The following is a 19839-nucleotide window of genomic DNA, read 5'->3' as shown; positions in this document are numbered from 1 at the left end:
AGTTAGAACGTTAGTGTTCAATAACCACAATAAATAAGATTACCAATGCATAATTTCATAACTTATATCAAAATTTTACCACATCAGTATTCGGATACACTCCCCTCATGTGAGTTCATACTCTAGCTCTCACACCCTATGAGACTTAACAACATGGGGATAACATACATGAACCTGCATTGAGTTGTTCTTTCATTTGGCATTACATGTGGCACTCTTTTCGACGAATATAGGAACCAATCACAACAGAACAAAAGCTACTAACTCATCCAGAGTTAGAAGTTTATTCAGTCTCCACAAAATTTGCAACTCATATAACTGATGTAAAGGAATATTACAACCATTGTGGTGAAATCATGAAATAATTGTTTAATTGAAACAAAATCATGAAACAAAATTTACTACTGAAAAAGAAGGAAAAATACAGCTTCTTGATACAAGTTACAGTTCAGTTTGTACCCGAATCCGCATTGTTTCATAATGCATAGAGCCTGATCTGACATAACTTAATTCACCTATTTGCTGCAAAACTTGGCTTAATTCAACCAACATATATCAAGTCTCGTCGTTCTTCTTACTTTTCTTCTTTCTAGAAGCAAAGCTGCTGGGTCCAACTTCTATTGACAGTCTTTTTGTTCTGCTGGGTATAAGGAAAAAGAAACTCAACATATAGATTTGGTAATATGGAAAACTAGGTATTACTATTGGTAAGTCCTAATGTTTGGAAACTAGTAATTTCATGCTGAAGTAAAATACCTTGAGGATAACTCTTCTGACTCCTTGCAATCCACATCAGCATCACCGTCTAAAAAAAAAAAATGTCATCTGGTCTGTTAATTTTCTTGTACAAGTAAAATAGAAACCATGTAATATATCACTAATCTCACCCACAATTGTGATAAGGAATAAAGAAATAATATGAACATGTGAACAGTAAAACTTAACCAAAGTTAACATGGTTCGTTGTGCCAAGTCTAATCCTCATATCAGATGAGTAGATAAGAAATAACTATCACAGTTATATTTTATTATTAATTGGCAGTTATGGTGTACTTAAGCTTAGGAATAAAATAGGGAAAGATAAGGAGAGCCCAGGACTCTCGAATTTCTTGGAGGAAACTGCTCTACTATCTTTGATTTTCCTCTTAACTTATCTCTAGTAACTATATATAAACCGGATTTCCCATTTTGTGTAATTTTAAATAAAAGGAGTTTAGGACACAGGCAGCGATTGGGTTGGGAGAGATAGGCTCTCAAATTCCTAGTGGTTACTAGCAGTTACAATTATCCATCTCTTTATTGTATTTCCTTTTCTCCCTTTGTAACAAATCTCTGTTGGAAGATAATTCCCAGATTTTGAACAGTAAAATTTAGAAGTATTATTAGGTAAATCAAAGTAGTTTCATGCCGGTTCTACCAAAGTATCAGTACTTACTATTAGAACAGCAAAATCAATCACTCAAATTTTCACTAGTGTCCTTCTACCTTTGTTATAACAATTATAATCTGTCAACAAAAAACAAGCTAAGCGATAGCATCTAGCTGTTTATGTTTCGGTCAATATTTAGATGTTAAGTACTGATTCCTATTTTCATCCTGTGTCTTCTTTATAAACTTCGGTAAGTATTTATCAGTATAAGTAACGTCTTGTAATAGGCTCTAAGCTATTGAATTGACTTTACAACTTATCGTAACATTAAATCTTATTTGAGTTTAGATAAAATGTGTTACGGTAATATACATACCAATTACATCCCCTTCTTCAGCTTCCGGTTCTGACTCTGAATCGGACCCTGAATCTGAACACCATCGATCTCCTCCATCATCGTTGTCCCAGCGTTCTCCAGCAGGAGGCATCCAGAAGTCTTCCTCTTCTGTCTCACTTTCTTCATTAGAAGACTTCCTAACTTCAGAAATAAGTTCTTCAACTCTCTTATCTTTCTTCTTCTTTGTCTTCTTTTTCTTCTTGTTCTTTTGCTTATTCTTCATCTTCATTTCAGCTTTCGTTCCACAATCTACACTTTGCTGCTCTTGCAAGCTCTCGCCATTTTCCATTCCTTCTTCCTGTTGCTCTGTTTATGAAACCATTAATGCATAAGCTAATGAAGTCCACAAAATACACATTCATCCATTATATAATCAACAAATGAATTTTCATCATCTGCAATCATGCAGTTGTGGATCTCTAATGTCTAGATGAAGACCGAATACTCATATTTCAATATGTATATTTAAAACAATTAGATGAAATCAAAATAGTCTAACATCCAACAGTCGAGATCCCTTGGCTGTGTGAGCGGGTGTTTAGCCCAACCGAAGAGAACTAGGTCCATCAACTAATACTAGTAGGGAAACCGAGGCTTGTCATTTCATTTAAGCACCCACGTTATTTCAAACAAAAAATTGGGTGAATCATAATTTTGGTCCTCCAGATGGTAACGGATGGACAGTTTAGTCTCTTCCAAATTCACAAAATGACAAATTGTACATGCAATTGAAGGTTGTCAGCTATGAAGCACGTACACTCCTCGGATTAGCCGCGTGTCCGACACCAACACAACACAGACACGTATAATTACACTGAATTATGTGATTTTGTCAAATTATTAGCTATGTCGACGTGTCAGTATCCGTGTTGTGTCCGGTCTCTGTGTCAATTAAGTCTTTCTTATCTAACAAGATCATAAATGTTTAGTTGACAAGTTGTTTGAAAAATTCTCAATTAAAGCAAGCTTCTAGAAATTTGTTAAAAACTTCCATGGATATCTAAAGCATCCAAATGAAACTAGATTGAAAAACAATCTTCAAATATAGAAGACGTATTTGGATTTGGCTTATTTGAGTATATCTACTAACATTAATACTTGTGAAACTGTTTGTGAAAAATTATGTAAACAACTTATCACATGTCTGTAAGCTGTTTTCAGTTTATGCAAACAGTTTCTAAGAAAACAGCTTGACTTTACCTTATCTTCTTTCATAAAAATATAGGCCTGTTTGGATAAACTGCTTATTTGCAGCTTATCGCACAAACGCTTACTACAACAAGCACTTATACACAAGCTATATTTATAGGAAAAAGATAAAATAAAGTTAAATTGTTTTTGTATATGCAATAAGCTGTTTTTCCAAGCTAAATTGGAGAGCTTATGAAAATAAGACCAAAAAACTTATAAAAATTGTCACAAACTTTTCATAAGTTCTCCCAAACAGTCTCACAAAACTTATATCAGTAAATAAGCTCAAATAAATCAATCCAAACAGTAGTTAATACATAAGTTGTTTATCCACATTGCTCTAATCCCTACAATTTAAAGTACTAAAACAACATCATTCACCAAAAATTGAATCAATAAAAAAAAAAAAAAAAACTGACCTAGTTTATTGAGGAATCTTTTCCCAGTCATATGCTTCCAAATATGTTCCTCTGACTTATTAACCTTATGACCAGTCAACTTACATATCAACTTCGAACTGCAAACACAAACAAACCAATAACCAACTTGTTCGCGGTGCGGTTTGGATCGGTTTTGAGACGAAAACATAAAAGTGCAAAAGGAACGAAGAAATTACCGGCAAAGAGGATCTTGATTAAACATATTAAGAGGAGATTTATTATTAGCCAAAGCGAAATCGATGAGACCCAAACGACATTTTTTACTGTTGGAGTAAAAAGGTATGTCTTTGGAGAGTACTTCGTGACCTGTCTCTACGCATTTGAATCTACCGTTTCCGATTTCTTTGAATTTCGGTGAACCTAATAGGTTGCTTCCTTCTTTCTGCTTAACATTCTCCTCCGTCGTCGCCACCTCCACCGCCGCCGTCGTCTCCGCCATAACGGAGAAATCTAAGTTTTTATTTATTTTTAGTTTAAAAAATATCGACTCTGTTGTAGCCAAGACCTAACTGTCTCAGCTGAAGTCTATTGCAAATAAGGATTCAGTATACTCATTTAACGGTGTCGTTTCATAAAAAAGACAAAAACCCATTTTGGTCGTAAAAGAAAAAAAAAAATACTTCTTTTTTTTTTTTTTTTGTATTTTTGGTGTGCCAAAGTGGAACCTAGATTATTACTAATGGGCAAAATTTCACCCAAATAATTTTTTAGGTTTTTTTTTATCAGGAGGAAAACAATAAAAAAACAAAAGACTAAGCAACTCGCTGCCTAAAAATTTCAGAGGAGTAGGCGAATCTAGTTGCGAAGGAGGAGATGTTTATATCTTCAAAGTGTCAATGTTGTCAGTATCATATTTAGCCAGTCAATCGGCACATTCATTGTCTTCCCTCAAGGTGTGGGAAAAAGAAACCAACCAAGGAAGAGCTGAGAGCTTTCTAATAAGCGAAAGAATAGTCGCATGAGGATGAAATTATTCCTTCTATTTTAGGTTTAATTAGTCCTTCTATTTTCACTCACTTTTAAAATTGATCATCCATTTTAAAATTATTTAGTTTTGGTTTATTTTTTAGATTTTTGAACTTAAAAATCATGATAAATCATATTTGAATTGAAGTTTTTAGAGTTTTCAGTTAACTTTATGAGTATTGATTAATTTATATCATCAGGTTGTATGATACATCATTTAAAATATGTCACATCATCATTTTTAAGTTCAAAAATATAAGATATTGCCAAATCTTAGTAACTTTAAAATGGAGGGACCAACTTCATTATTATCAAAACTATAGGGACTAAAAATGTAATTAAGTTATAAGCTCATAAATAAGTTCATTCAAACGGGCTCGTAATCTCTACCTTATTTATTCTTTGTTAGATTGATGAAGGAAAGATAAAGAAAAAAGTTAAAATACAATATAATAATATGATTTTTTTTTTAAGAAGAAAATAATATGATTGTTTAGTTATATTTTATAGAAAGGAGAAAATGAGAGGAAAGAAATATGTTTATTAATAAAATTAAAATAAAAAACAAATCAAAAATTATAAATATTTGTATACATTTACACTATATACTATGATTAATAAATTGTAGAGAAACCTCGATAGATGAAAATAAGATAAAAAAATTACAAATCAAATATTATTAAATTATTACAAGGTTAAATATGTTTTTCATCTTTATAAAATTATAATTTTTTCTTTTAATCCTTCAAACAAATATCCGGCGTCAAATTTAGTCCATAAATCATGTTTTGTGTTGAGTAAATAAACATAATTGACAATCAACTTACCAAATTATCCGGCGTGGACTTGGAGGCATGAAAAGAAAGGTAAATATACTTGCTCGAGTGGATACCATTGGCTTCTTCAACAAAATAGAGATTGGAATGTGAGTTGTAACATGAATTGGCTTTGGCGCCTTAAAGTACCAGCAAAACTTCAACACTTTCTATGGCTTTGTTTTCATAATGCTCTCCCTATTAATGCCCGTCGGCATCATTGCAACATGGTAGCTTCCCCAAGTTGTACCCGTTGCTCTTCACCTATAGAGGATATTCTTCATTGTTTACATGATTGCCCGCACTCTAAAGAATTTTGGCTTCGCTTGAATATGGGGCGTTATAATAATTTTTTCTCTGAATTTGATGTCAATGTTTGGCTTCATGAGATGACAAAGGGTACTTCCTCTATCTTGTTTGTTACAGGAGTATGGTATGCTTGGTGTTGGAGAAACAATACTATTTTTAAGGATCAACATTGGCGTATCCAAGTTGTAGTGCGAAAGACTTTTTTGTTACATGATGAATGCATTTCTTACTATCCCAATCTTGGTTTAGACCCACACTCATCGCGCCTCGTAGCTCATTGGATCCCCCCTCCGGAAGGTACACTCAAACTCAATATTGATGGTAGCTTTCTAGAAGATTTTGGTTATTTAGGTGCGGGTGGTGTTGTTCGCAACCATAATGGAGATTGGATAGCTGGTTTTTCTCACTATGAAGCTGGAGGTGATGCGTTATTAGCTGAGTTACGTGCTATCCAGATAGGTCTTGTTTTTTGCAGTAAAAAAGGTTATGTCAACATTATTTCCGAGAGTGATTGTTTGGAAGCAGTTGACATGATTATTTCTGGTCGTGATCATTCCTTGCACACTTATGCTACTGACATCCTTCATATTAAAGATGCTCTACAATGAAATGGAAATACAACATTGGTGCATGTTCTTAGGGAACAAAATATGTGTGCAGATTTTATGGCTAAGGAAGGATCACATGCAAGGTGCTCTGCTCACTGGAACTGTCCTCCGCCTGGCATGGAATCTCTCATCCTGAGAGATAAGCTTGGAACTTAATTTCTTCTGTCCCTCTTTTTTTCTTTTCTTTTTGCCTCGTTACATTGTAACACTACCCAAAAAAAAAAAATATGTGGCATTTGAGTGACATGTGTCGCGTCTTATTATTAATTTTATATTATTAACTACACTTAACTTTATTCAGAGTTTAGGAGAAAGATATAACAGATCTCGAAATCGCTAATCGCAAATCGCTCCAAGAATTAGGGTTTTTTCTTGCATCTCAATTATGGTTTCTTCTTTTCACATCTCTTCTGTCCTTTTGATTTCTGATGAGTCATAAATTAGTATATTTTAATGCTTTATTTAGTTTAGTTTTAAATAAGATTTGATTTGATTTTATTGCATTTTATTTCCTTTTAGAATATTTTACTTTAAATTGCTTTTTATTATATTTTAGGAACGAATATATGATGGAAGGTGTCTTGGAGCAAAAGAAAGGAGTATGGAGCTGATTTGGAGCAAAAATACGAAAGATTCGGAACAAAAATATAAAGCCCCCAAGTCAGAAGCTTGGCACGGCCCGTGCCAATATGTGGCACGGCCGTGCCACCTCACAGAAGGCCTTTTGCTGCTTTTTCTTCGGGCCCAAGTTACCCTATTGCAGCTTTACTGTTTTACCCTTTTAGTTGCTTAGTTTTTAAGTCAAATGTAAAGCTATAAATAGAGTAGCACTCCATCATAAACATTCATCTTTTGTTCTTGGAATAAAAGTTCACTTTTATATTATTGTTCTTTTACTTTATTGCTTTCTCTCTTCTTCCCCTACGTCTACAATGAACGTTAGTGAGTAGACACTTCTTTGTCTTGGGATTGTTGGTAAGTCTAATGACATAATCCTAAACAAACCAAGCTTAAACCCTAATTTCTATGTAACCCTAATTTCTAATCTAGATTCACCTTCTTAACGTGGATTAACAATTATCAAACTGTGGAAGCGAAAGCGGAGGGTTTGATAATCGTTAATCCATCATCCCAAACATCAATTCATAAAGCGAGAGCGGAGCTTTGATGTTAGAACAAGTGAATCTAGACAATAATTGCAAAACAGTGAAATAGTCTTTGCAATTATCGAGACAAAGAGTAGTTTCAATCCTCTATGCATCTTCTAGTAATCAAGTCAGCGAAATAGGCTTGGTTACTAGAAGTAAACTCTCACCGGACTTTCATCGGAAAGGTGAGGGGCTAAGGGAAACCGGTCTTTAGAAATTAAGGTGTAAACCATGAAATTAGATGTTTAAGTCTTGTTTAGTGAAGGGTTTGTTATTATGATAAACCAATAATCCCAAGGCTCTTTTATTATTATTGTTATTTATCTTCAGCAATTAACCCCCTATTTCATAATCTTTCTTCTTTTCTAATCATTCTCTAAAAGTTAATTGAATTCACAACTCCCTAGCGGAACGATACTCTTCTTACTATTATTACTTCGATAGGCCGTGCATTTGCGGTTTGGCCCTATCAATTTCTTCCTCTCTCTATTCCCTTTCTCAGTAATTGTTACCTTTTTGATCCCAATCTGCTATCCTTTTCCCCGTCTTTTCTTCCCTCCTGCCTCTCTTTGTTTTCCTCCCTCACCTTTGGGTGTTTCTGGGTAATTCTATTATGTTTCCATCTTTGGATGAGTTTATGGGTTTGTTAGATATCTTCTAGGTTGTTATCTTGTTTCTTTGAGTTTATCATCGTTTCTCTTTTGGTTTTCATCTTTTAGTTGGGGTTGGGGACTATTCTCTAAACCGTAGTTTCTTCCCATCTTTTCTTCTCGTGTTTCTTGTTTTCCTCTTTTCTCCTTCTTTTTGATCTTCTTGTTCCTCTTTTTTCCTCCCTTACCATGAATACTTAACACGGTAAGGAAACTATTCAGGAACCTCCATCCTCTCTGAACCAAAGTCCAGGCAACTCGGTGCAAAGGCCCTTCAAAATACAGAAAGTCCAACTCCCCCATATGGAACCTATCCTCCATTATCTAGATTGTCACAACCCTGATGGCATTGGATCTTGCAATGGAGCAAGCTTTTCACCCTCAAGTCCTGTTACAAAACAATATCAGCAACATCAGCAAAACTCTACTGAGAATCTAAACCAGTCACTAAAATCCAGCAAGGAGGATCCTTTCTTTTACTATGAAGAGACTCATGTCCAAGAAAGTGTGATATACTGTCAAAAAAGTGTGATTGGAAAATTTTTGACATCCAAGATCATACCTTTCGAGCAGATCAACAATTCTTTGCTAGGTATTTGGGGTAACCCTGCAGGATTCAAGATCATTGAGTTAGAAGATAAACACTACCAAATTACTATGGAAAAAGAAGCAAATTTACAAAATATACTAAAGGGGAGCCCGTGGATCATTAGGAATGTGTGGCTTGTTGTTCACCTATGGGATAGAAAGCTTTGATTGAAAGATCTGGACTTTACTCATGTCCCTCTCTGGATTCAACTGTGGGGTTTCCCTCTTCACTGTGAGTCAGCTCGTGTGGGGTTTCCCTCTAGGGAGTTGTAGTAATTTATTTTATTTACCGGTAAGTATTAGTATTACATTTTACCGTTAGGTGATTAGCAACATTTTGGGTTAGAATAGAAATGGGTTAGGCCCATTAAGGATTGTGAGTTGAGCCCAATTAAGTAAAGCCTATTTAAACACTAGTGTTAATAGAGGAATAGGATTTTACCAACATTTTCACATTTGGGAAGAGATAGAGACAAGAGAAGAGAAAAGGTTTGAAGGAGGAGAGCTAGAGAGAGCTAGAGATCCAAGCTTTAGGAGCTAAAGTGAAACCTTAGCTTGATTTTGTGGAGAATTAAGGTAAGGGGGTTAGTCTTTACTCATAATCACTTAGTTGTAGCTTCTACCCTAATTTCCTACATAAGTGCTTATTTGAATAATTGATTATTTGTGAAATTAATTGTGAAATTCGTGCTTATGTTGTAATGCAATGTTTGGGTATGTAAATTGAATGTTAATTGAGTGGTTGTTGATGGAATTGCAAGCTTAAATCATGTACATATGTATGCTTTGTGTTTTACCCAAAAATTGATGATATGAGATGTTGTTGTTGATGAATTGTGATAAATTCATGATTGGGTGTTGTTGTTGATGTTGTGAGGTGCTGTTGTTGATGTTAGAAACCTTGGGTAATCATAATCTTTGATGTGGATATGAATTTGTGTTGTTCATGAAGTTTTCATAAAAATGGGTCAAATGATGATTTTTGTTGTAAGGATGTTTTGATGCAAGTTTTACATGATTTTGAGTGTCTTTTCATGTTTAGAAATGTTTGGACAAACCTTGGGATCAAATTTGGGCATTGGGAAGTCAAAATTGGGGTTTTGGGGTGAAAATGGAGGCTTTCCCGAGACTGAACTGTCATAACTCGCCACTGCGCTCGCGAGGTGAGATGGATGCGAGCAGTAGGGGCTCCCTGGAGCTTACTTGCCTCGCGAGTAAAGTTACTCGCAATGGCCAGTTGCACAGGGCAGTACCCCCTGTTTCGCGTTCTTGCATCTTTTTCCCTAATCTCTATTTTGATTTGGTTTTTGGTGTAAACATGAAAGTTCTAGATAATTTTGTTATCTTTCCAATGGCGTTGGTTTGACTTGAAAATGATTCTTGGATTTTAAGTTATGAGGAAGATGCTCTAAGGATGTCTTAGAGGAATTTTACGAAAACTCTGCATAACCACTTTTAAGTCAACCCAAACCTTATGGATTGTTTCCTACTTTCAAACTTGGGTTCTATAAGTTCAATTGTGGTTTTCAAACTGTGATGTGTTGGGTCTAACTTGTTTTGGTTAGAAAATGGGGAATTCTTGAAAAATGATAAGAGAAACGAACTTTGGGTTTTTCATGATTTCGTTGCATTTGGCCGGTGAAACGCCAAAGTATCCTCTACTACACCCACATGTGGCCTAGAGGTATACTTAGTTGAGGCATTGAATCTTGTTTACTTGGTTTTGGTTCAATACTTTAATTATTTTGAAAATGAGATATCAATAGACGAACTTGGTTGAAGATGGTTCTTTTAAACCAATTACCTTATAAATCTTTCATGAATGACGTTATATGATTAATTGAGGATATATGAATGGTTGTTGAAGGATGAATATGATGTTTATCATAAATGTTGTATTATCTCACTTTGTTTGGTTTATGAGAAGTATGTGGGATTGTTGCGAGATATTGTGTAGTTGATAATGATGTGTGTGATGATGACTCTTATGTGAATTATAATTGTTGAGTGTGTGGACATGTATACTTGATAATGCAATGTTGTTGAGATAGTCAATGTAATGGGAGGTGTACTTTTACATTGTCGTTGTGATGTTGAAGTTGTGCATTATTGGGTCGTTGTTGTATGTCCATGCATCATATCATATTGAGTCATATGTTGAAATGTAAAAGGAGGTGTACTTTTACATAGTTGTTGTAAGAGGAGGTGTACTCTTACATGTAAGAGGAGGTGTACTCTTACATAGATGTGCAGTTGGCACCTAATGACTGTTGTTTCGGTACCGCATGCATATATGTGTCGAGTGTAGGCGCTTTGCATATTGAAATGTTATCTTGTTGTTGCATGTGAATGGTGACTGTTGATGATAAGTATGGTTGATGAATACATACTTGTGACATTTGGAATTAATGGTTGATGAGTTGTGACATAATTAAATATGTGAATTGATGAATTTGTGTATTGGTGAAATTTGGCGAATGTTGTGATTGTGTGGATTAGTGTATGTGTACATTGGTGGATTTTGTTGATGGTTGTGAATAATTGAACTATGTTCTAATTTCATGTCTTACTTGCTTGTACTTATACACTTGGTGAGTCTATTTGATGATAATTAATTTGATAATAATGATGAGGTGAGAATTGTATATGTATATACATATGATGTGGTGATTTCTTTGATAATGATGATTGCTTGCTTATAACTTTGAAATGATGAATTGTACTTGTTGTGTTAAGCATGCTAGATGAGCAATGAGGTGAGTAATATTTTAATTGGTTGATGTTGATAACGATGAATTCTTGTCGATGACTTGACTAGAGATTGAATATGTTTGATATGCTATGTTAGTAATGTGATGGCTTGAGATGCTAGTAATGGGGGATAATAATCATGTGTTGCTACTATTCTAGGTGGGATGGTTAAGTATATGTGATATGTATGAATCCTTGAATGCTATGTTTTTATATGTTGATTATGATTAATGTAATGCTTACCCTTAGTGGTTTTTGCCGCCTACCTGTCTGTATGGATGGGTAGACGTTGTGCAGGATTAGTTGCTTGGTGAGTTTGCTTGGTGGATGTTTGGATGGCGGGAGCTTTCTCCGCTGTCGTGTCTTAGAGTCTAGGACAGGCTCTGATTAGGCTTTAGTGTCTTGTGTCTGTTGTTGTTTGACTTTTTTGTCTGTGTGTTTAGGACTTGGAGGATTTATATGTTGATGTATTTTGATCATGGCATATGTATTGTTGATGTGGAGATGTATGATTATATCCGTTGTGACTAATGAGATATTATATATATATATGCATGACTGTTGTTATTTGTTTAGACGTAGCGTCTAATTCTTGAATATTTGCTAGATTCACATGTTTTATTGCTTTAATAGAATTAGGGTGTTACAACAGCCAGTTGGGAGAGGTTCAGATGCTGCAGTCTATTAGTTACCAGATAAAGCTAGCTTTGTGAAGATCAAAATTTGGTTCAATGTGGATGACCCAATCAGGGCAGGCATGTATATTGGCAATGAAGTGGATGGGGTCAATTGGATTGATTTCAGATACGAAAACCTCCCAATGTTTTATTTTCACTGTGGTTTAGTGGGACACTCTGAAGAAAATTGCATAAAGAAACAGATGGAAAGTGTGGCTGCAGAGATGAATGGAATGAACCCTAGAGGAGCTTGGCTACGCTCCAATAGCTATGGCAGGAGGATAATGCAACACACAGAAAAAACCTTTAGGAGCAACCCTAGAAACTCCCTTAGTGGTGGGCAATTTAGTCCTATCCCAAAGGGGCTGATGGAGAAGATGGCTAGTCTCAAAGTGCATCATGATTCTCCAAGCCATACTCCTACTGGTCAGAAAGTTAAACCCCAGAGATCTCAGCAACAGAATGCTACAGACTCTGAGGTACGCATGCACAAAGCTCTCTTAAAAAGGAAATCTGAAGATGCTACTAGTTACATTGATAGTTCTCCTGACACTCAGATGGATACTCTAATGATGGCAGGCCTTGAGAACAAGGTCAGCCAAGGCAGATGAAAATTTTAAGCTGGAACTACAAGGGTTTGGGCATCCCTGGTGCAGTTAGAGCCTACAAGAGGCTCCTTAGGTCCAAGTGCCCAGAGGTTGTCTTTTTAATGGAAATCAAGCTGAGAGAGTCTGATCTTAATGTCCCTAGTAAGTTGTGTCTTGGCCACCTTCAGAATCACTTCATTGTGAATTGCAACTCTGAAGGTGGAGGTAGGTCTGGTGTTCTTGCTTTAATTTGACATAATGATGTAAATCTTCACCTTGTGAATCATAATAAAATGCTGATTGAATTTTATGTCTTGGACTCCCCTAATAATGATATTTGGTATGCTACTGGCATGTATGGCTATCCCATTCAAAGCAAAAAACATCTCACTTGTGATACTATTAATACCCACTATAATAGTTATCATAATAAAAAATGGTTACTTTTTGGTGATTTTAATTTGTACATCAATAGCTCTGAGAAAATGGGAGGTAGAAATGTGGATTATGTCCACTGTGACCTCTTTCAGAACACTTTTAATAATTGTGAGCTTTTTGACTTAGGTTATCATGGAAATAAATTCACTTGGGCTAACAATCCAGAGGATTCTCACCACATTAAGGAAAGGCTGGACAGATTATGTGCCAACCTCTCTTGGACTAATTTCTTCCCTAGATATACTAACTATCATTTATTAAGATTTACTTCTGACCACTCCCCCATTTTGTTAGAATTTTGGGATAAGTTTGCTTGCAGGACGACTCACCATAATAGGAAGCATCTCATTAGATTTGAGGAGGTTTGGAGTCATGATAAAGAAAGTTTTAAAATTGTACAAGATAATTGGGTGAAAACTCAAAGGGACAGTGTTTCTAAGTGTAAGGCAGTCCTCCACCAACTGCATCAATGGGGACTTAAGAAATTTGGAGACATTCCTTGTAGGATAGGCTTCAGAGGCTGAAGGACAAGATCCCTAATGCTGAGACTATAAGACTGATATAGAATAATGAAAAACTTCTCAGTGAAGCTCTACTCTAGGAGGAAGTTTGGTGGGCTCAAAGGGCCAAAACTCAATGGTTAAAGTATGGTGATATCAACACTAAATTCTTCCATTTCAAGGCCAGTCAGAGAAGAAAGAAGAGCTCCATTTACTCCATTACTGACAATCAGGGAGTACAGTGGCATGATAATCAACATATTCATGACACTTTTATTTCATATTTTACTAATATTTTATCTTCTTCTAAGCCTATTATTATGCAACACAATTTGGATGTTATTAATAACAGAGTTCCTAAAATGATGCAGGATGAACTCATTGCTGATTTCACTCCAGGGGAAATAGTGGAAGCAATGAAATCTATGAAGAGTACCTCTTCCCCTAGCCTAGATGGGTTGCCTGCTCTTTTTTATCAAACCTATTGGCAACTCATTGACACTAATGTCATCCAGCTAGCCTTACATATTCTGAATCATGGGGGGGGGGGGGGGGGGAATCCCTCTGCTATTAATAAAACATATATTACTCTTATTCCCAAAATTAATAACCCCACTACCCCTTCTGACTATAGACCTATTAGTCTTTGCAATGTCATTCTTAAGATCATTACTAAAACCATTGCAAATAGAATCAATAAAGTTCTTCCTATTATCATTAGTGATCATCAGAGTGCTTTTCTGTCTAATAGGTTGATTGTTGATAATATCTTAGTGGCTTTTGAGGCTTTTCATAAAATCAACAATACCCACAATTCTAGAAATGGACCGGTTGATATTAAATTAGACATGGCCAATGCCTATGATAGAATTGAGTGGACTTTTCTTAATAAAACTCTTCTTGCTATAGGTTTCCCTCTTAGTATTGTTTCAACTATCATGAAATGTGTCTCCAATGTTTCCTTCTCTCTTCTTATTAATGGACAACCTACTAATAGTTTTACTCATCAAAGAGGATTAAGGCAGGGTGATCCTCTCTCTCCCTATTTGTTTATCATCTGTGCAGAAGTCCTTTCTGGACTCCTAACAAAAGGTCAAGCTGAGGGGAGTTTCCAGGGGATCACAGCAGCCCATAATGCCCCTCCTATCTCTTACTTGTTTTTTTGCTGATGACAATTTATTATTTTGCAGATCTGACCTTAAGGAGGCTAGATTTCTCTTAAATACTTTACAACTGTACCAGAGCATATCAGGTCAGAAAGTCAATTTGGTCAAATCTGAAATGGTGTTCAGCCTAGGAATCAAGGAAGATATTAAAAAAGCTTTCCATGACCAGCTTCCTATTAATATTTCCAACAAAATCTCAAAATATTTTGGCTTACCTACTCAGTTTGGAAGATCTAAAACTCAAGACTTCAATTTCATCATGGACAAGGTGACTAAGAAACTAAAGGGTTGGAAGGAAAGAAACTTATCTTTTGCAGGCAGAAGTACTCTTATTCAAGCAGTTGCCCAGTCTATTCCTGTTTTTGTGATAAGCTGTTTTATGCTCCCTCAACAAATATGTGACAAAATTAAGAGTGCTTTGTGTAGGTTTTGGTGGGGCAGTAAAGGTGACTCCAACAAAATTCACTAGGTCAACAAGGACAGACTCCTTAAATCTAAAACAAAAGGTGGCTTGGGATTCAGGATCCTAAAGGACTTTAACATAGCCATGCTAGCCAAACAAATTTGGAGACTTCATACAAATCCTGATTCTCTTATTGCCAAAATCTTTAAAGCCAAGTATTATCCCAATGATGATGTTCCAAAAGCTTCTCTAGGCCCCCTCTCCCAGTTATGCTTGGAGAAGTCTCTATAATTCGATTTGGGTCGTTAACAAGGGATGTTGCTGGCAAGTTGGGAATGGTGCTAATATTCATATTTGGGAAGATAGGTGGCTTCCCTACCAAAATGAGTTTAAGATTCTGTCCCAAAACACTAACAACCTAAATCCTAGGTTGTTGAAGGATTTGATTCTGCAGGATCCCCCCAGATGGAAGGCTGAGATTATTGATAATACTTTTCTTCTTGTGGAAAGGATCTAGATTCAGCAACTTCGCATTCCCCATCAAGGAACTCAAGACATCATTTTGTGGATGTACACAGACAAGGGGTTTACTCTGTAAAATCTGGTTATCAAGCTATTCAATTATGGAAAGCTCATAGAGAACAAGAAGCTTCTAATTCAGAGTTAATGAATACTATTTGGAAGAAAGTCTGGGACCTTGATACCATCCCTAGACATAGAGTTCTTCTATGGAGGATTATTAATAAAGCACTTCCATTCAGAAGCAACCTCCACAAAAGAGGCATTAACTGTTCCATACTTTGTTCCAGGTGTGAATATGGGATTGAAACTTTAGATCACATGTTTATACATTGTGATCAGACTAAAAGGGAGATGTTTGGTTCCCAACTTGGGATAAACTTTCAGAACTTCCCTAGTACTAGCTTCATAGATTGGCTTATAGACTTTATCTTTAGAGTTGATAGAACAACTATTATCAATCTTGCAGCATTACTTTATAGCATATGGCATGCTAGAAACCAGAAATTTTTTGAGGATAAAACTGTACCAGGAGAGTTGGTTATTCAACGAGCTTGCAACAACGTTCTCAGCTTCAAAATGGCTAAAGCAGCAGGACCAGATCTCCAACCACAGCCGCCTCATTCATCCAGATCTCCACTCTCGAGTATTGCTCGCAGCAATAGGTCCCCTCCTCCGAGATCCACACATATTTCGAGATCCACTCATCTTCCTCGATCTCCTGAGGTGGTGAAATGGTTAAGACCGGAAGCTGGATTTATCAAATTAAACAGTGATGCATGTCTTACCTTGGTCGATTTTTGGGGGATTGGAGTCATAGCTCGTGATGATTGTGGAATGGTTGTAGATTCCGGTACATGGCTTTGCCCAGGCTTTGAGTGCGCCGCTGCTGCTGAAGCCTGGGGTTTGTATCAAGCTGCGCTTCATGCTGTGGAAAGAGGGTTCCAAAAAGTACACTTTGAAAGCGATAGTGAACGAGTTAATAAGCTGATTCTGAAGGAAGAAGAAGAGCAAAGGACATACTTAGGGTCTATTGTTCGTTGCATTAAGTCTTTAGTTTCTATGTTTTCTGAGTCTAAGTTTACTCATGTTAAGAGAAAGGGCAACTCAGTGGCCCATTGTCTAGCCCATCTGGCTACCACTAACCCTAATCGAGTTTGGGCAGGAGAAGTTCCTGACCCGGCCCAATCTTTGTACTTTCACGATTTAATTTCTTAAAATATGATCAGTTTACATTCAAAAAAAAAACTTTATTCAATTAAATAATTTTATTATTATGGGATGAAAGCTATTATTGTTCTTTTTATTATTTATCTTTTTAACCATTTAGGAGAATAATTTCTATAATGAATATTTGTTTTAGTCCCTGAAATATGTTTATTTTAATTTTTATAATTATCATAAGAAAAAAAATATTTTATATGTGTAAACATATCTCCAGCTATTATAATTATTTTAAGGGGCATACTAACTTGTGTCCTTAGGGCACATGTTAAACAACCAAAAGTAGAAATATTTTCTTAAATTTTGTACAACAATTAATTAAAAGTAAAAAAATTAAATTCAAATACATTAATTGTAACAAAATATTTTCTTAAATTCAAATACAAGATGGAATGTCATAGATTTGAATTGTTGGAACCAAGTTGCCCTTAGTAAACCGTTCTGGAATTCGACCAATAAAAAAGATGTCTTATGGGTGAAGTGGGTTCATAAATATTACATAAAAGGAAGAAATGTGCTTCTAGTGGAAGTACCCTCACAAGCTTCATGTATAATAAAAAAAGTTTTTGATGGAGCTAACACTTTTTCTATTGCCAATGGTAATGCTTTTCAACAAGCTAACTTCCCTATTAAGCGAATGTATAATGCTTTAAGAGGTGGTTTTGTCAAAGTTAGGTGGAGGAAAATGACATGTAATAATCCAGCTCCTCCTAAGTGTTTGTTTGTTACCATGCTAGCTATTCATGGTCGATTGCAACCTTGTGACAGATTGAGTAAAGTTGGAATTCATTGTGACCAAATGTACATATTGTGTAAAAAAGAGAATGAAACTCATTCTCACTTATTCTTTACTTGTGAGTATTTGGAGGTTGTATGGAAAGGTGCAATGCAATGGAGTAACATGAACATTAATACTAGCAACTGGCAAGTTGTGATGCAACATATTCAAAGTCAATGCAACAGGAACATTGATACTCATCAAATGAGCAAAATGGACTTGAGTATTACGGAGTATATGATTTGGAAGGAAAGGAATGCCAGAAGATTTCAGCACATTCATCAATCGGTCCAGGAACTCCTTAACCAAATCATAAGGGTTGTTTACATTAGTGGGTTGAGATCTAAAAATATGAAGAGCCTAATGTTAAGCTTGTGAGGCCTTTGGCTTTTCTTGTTTTTTGTGAGATTTACTCTTATTTTCTTTGGTTTGTGGCTTCTTGTTGCCATATAGTTTGTAATAACTGTTTTGGTTAAAGAAAGTTATCTCTATTTACCAAAAAAATTACAACAAAATATTTTTATTTTTGACTCATTAACTTGTATCTTAAGAGCACAAGTTAGCATTTCCCTTATTTTAAAGAGATTTTATTCAAGGAATGAATATAGGTGATTGTATCTTCCTTGATTTGAAGCAATCAATTTTTTCCCCATATATTTGAAAAGAGAACAGGCATTTGAGATTGTTACAAGATCAAAGTGTAATATATATATATATATATATATATATATATATATATATATGAGGATGTATACTATGAGAATAAGTATCTTATATTAGAACGGTAAGAATGATCATCAACCATTAGATCAAAAATAAATGGTTGAGATTAAAAAGTTACATTTTAAAACACGTGCACTAAATTCTCATATACTCAACCTGTTCATCTTCTTTAACCCACAATCTCTACAATCAGTTTTCACAAATTAATTGAATCTGATTTCGCAAAACAACCCATTTGAGTAAATTACACTCTCCTCCCTTGAAAGATGCTTGAATTACACTTTCCTCTCCTATTATGTTAAAGTATACACTTCCCTCCCCTCTTACTCAAAACATATTAGAAAATATTTCACTCTCCTCCCTTAAGAGAAGCTTGAATTACATTCCCCACCCCTCTTATGTTAAAATATACGCTTTACTCCCTCAATATTTTTTTTTTATTTCTAATAATCTAGCAAAAAAATCTAACACACTTCGAAGAAAAATAGTATTGCGGGTCCATTTTTGTATAATCAAATTTTGAATACATATTTTTCGCTATTTTTTATTCACAATTACGTTAACACGTAGTTTTAAACCTTATTATAAAATATGAAACAACCCAAAATAAAATTAAAATATGTGAAAAATTACTAAAGTGGATTAAGTAGGGTTATTTAAAAGTGAATATTTTACTCAAAATTATAAAATTAATAACAAAATATTTAAATTTAATTATCACTAATATTTAAATTATAAAGAAACAAATTTATTTTTTCTAAATGGTGATTCAAAATTAGTATATATTATAAAAGTCTTTATCTAAGTTAAAATAGATTAAAAGATAGTGCATATTTAATTATTAAGGGAGAAGATTGTAATTCAAGCATCTCATAGGGAAGGGGAGTATAAATTTTACTTTTCAGTGGAGGGGAGTGTATATTTTAACATAAGAGGGAAGATGAGTGTAATTCAACATTCTTTTAGGGGAGGGAGTGTAATTTACTCTATAATTTTCAAGTAGAATCTTATGGACACATCACTCAAGCACATGCACATATGTTGTGTTTATTACACCATGATATATCAGGAAACGGGCACATATCATCCGGACAATCATAATTTTGAGTACAATATGTAACCGCTGTAAGGAAAAATAAGAGATAATAAAAGGATGTTACTAAAATGGGATCATACATTATGCAGAAATTAACTCACGAAATTTGAGAATGAGAAAAAATGACTTACCATCAACATTCATTGCAATAAGATATATGAAAAGAATGATAATCAAACCATAAATAAACTTGACTATTTCAACCATATTTTTTCCGTATACATGTAAGAAATAGAATATGATTTTAGCATTTTATAATTTATAAAGTTTCATCCGCTCCTTAAGTACATTAAATAGTTTTTATCCCTTATAGATATGTAAACAACTTCCTAAAATAATAATAATTATAAAATGTTTCTTAAGAATAGAGTTTGTCTTTTTAGCACACTTAGTAAATAGGCAAAATAAAAACTCCAATCATAAGAATTTATTCTTATTTTACCAAGTTTTTATTATTTTATAACCTTTTGTGACTAAAATGGAAAAATTAGGATTG

At 34.8% G+C, this 19839-nt stretch overlaps 1 protein-coding gene and 1 long non-coding RNA gene across 3 annotated transcripts; both read right to left on the bottom strand.

Moving 5' to 3' along the window:
* Positions 1–261: 261 nt before the first annotated feature.
* Positions 262–3904, bottom strand: LOC146905628 (Surfeit locus protein 2 (SURF2)). Of its 2 annotated transcripts, none has more exons than XM_085731096.1 (5): positions 3574–3904; positions 3377–3474; positions 1746–2072; positions 757–805; positions 262–640 (listed from the first exon to the last, which is right to left on the bottom strand). In XM_085731096.1, the coding sequence occupies exons 1-5, from the start codon at positions 3834–3836 to the stop codon at positions 556–558; spliced, it is 822 nt and encodes a 273-aa protein (XP_085587222.1). In that variant the 5' UTR covers positions 3837–3904; the 3' UTR covers positions 262–555. The 2 variants fall into 2 exon arrangements, with proteins under 2 accessions (XP_085587222.1, XP_085587223.1); XM_085731097.1 differs by having other exon boundaries at positions 262–637.
* Positions 3905–18276: 14372 nt separating this feature from the next.
* LOC146905627 (uncharacterized) lies at positions 18277–19615 on the bottom strand. The gene is made up of 2 exons (XR_015019584.1): positions 19475–19615; positions 18277–19370 (listed from the first exon to the last, which is right to left on the bottom strand). It is a non-coding gene; the product is annotated as an uncharacterized LOC146905627 (long non-coding RNA).
* Positions 19616–19839: the final 224 nt, after the last annotated feature.

The sequence above is a fragment of the Medicago sativa genome, chromosome 7 (assembly GCF_051527215.1).
Source record: "Medicago sativa cultivar Bolivia chromosome 7, Bolivia_mono, whole genome shotgun sequence".
Taxonomy (NCBI): domain Eukaryota; kingdom Viridiplantae; phylum Streptophyta; class Magnoliopsida; order Fabales; family Fabaceae; genus Medicago; species Medicago sativa.
Note: the sequence above shows the minus strand (reverse complement) of the source record. Positions and strands in the feature narration are given on the sequence as shown.

Bases quoted from the DNA above. Each gene is read 5' to 3' on its own strand.
- LOC146905628 (XM_085731096.1), bottom strand. From the start codon at position 3,836: ATGGCGGAGACGACGGCGGCGGTGGAGGTGGCGACGACGGAGGAGAAT. The intron at 806-1,745 runs GTATGTATATTA...TTTTTTTTTTAG, and splicing joins TGAAGAAGGGGATGTAATTG to ACGGTGATGCTGATGTGGAT. The intron at 641-756 runs GTATTTTACTTC...CCTTATACCCAG, and splicing joins TCAGAAGAGTTATCCTCAAG to CAGAACAAAAAGACTGTCAA.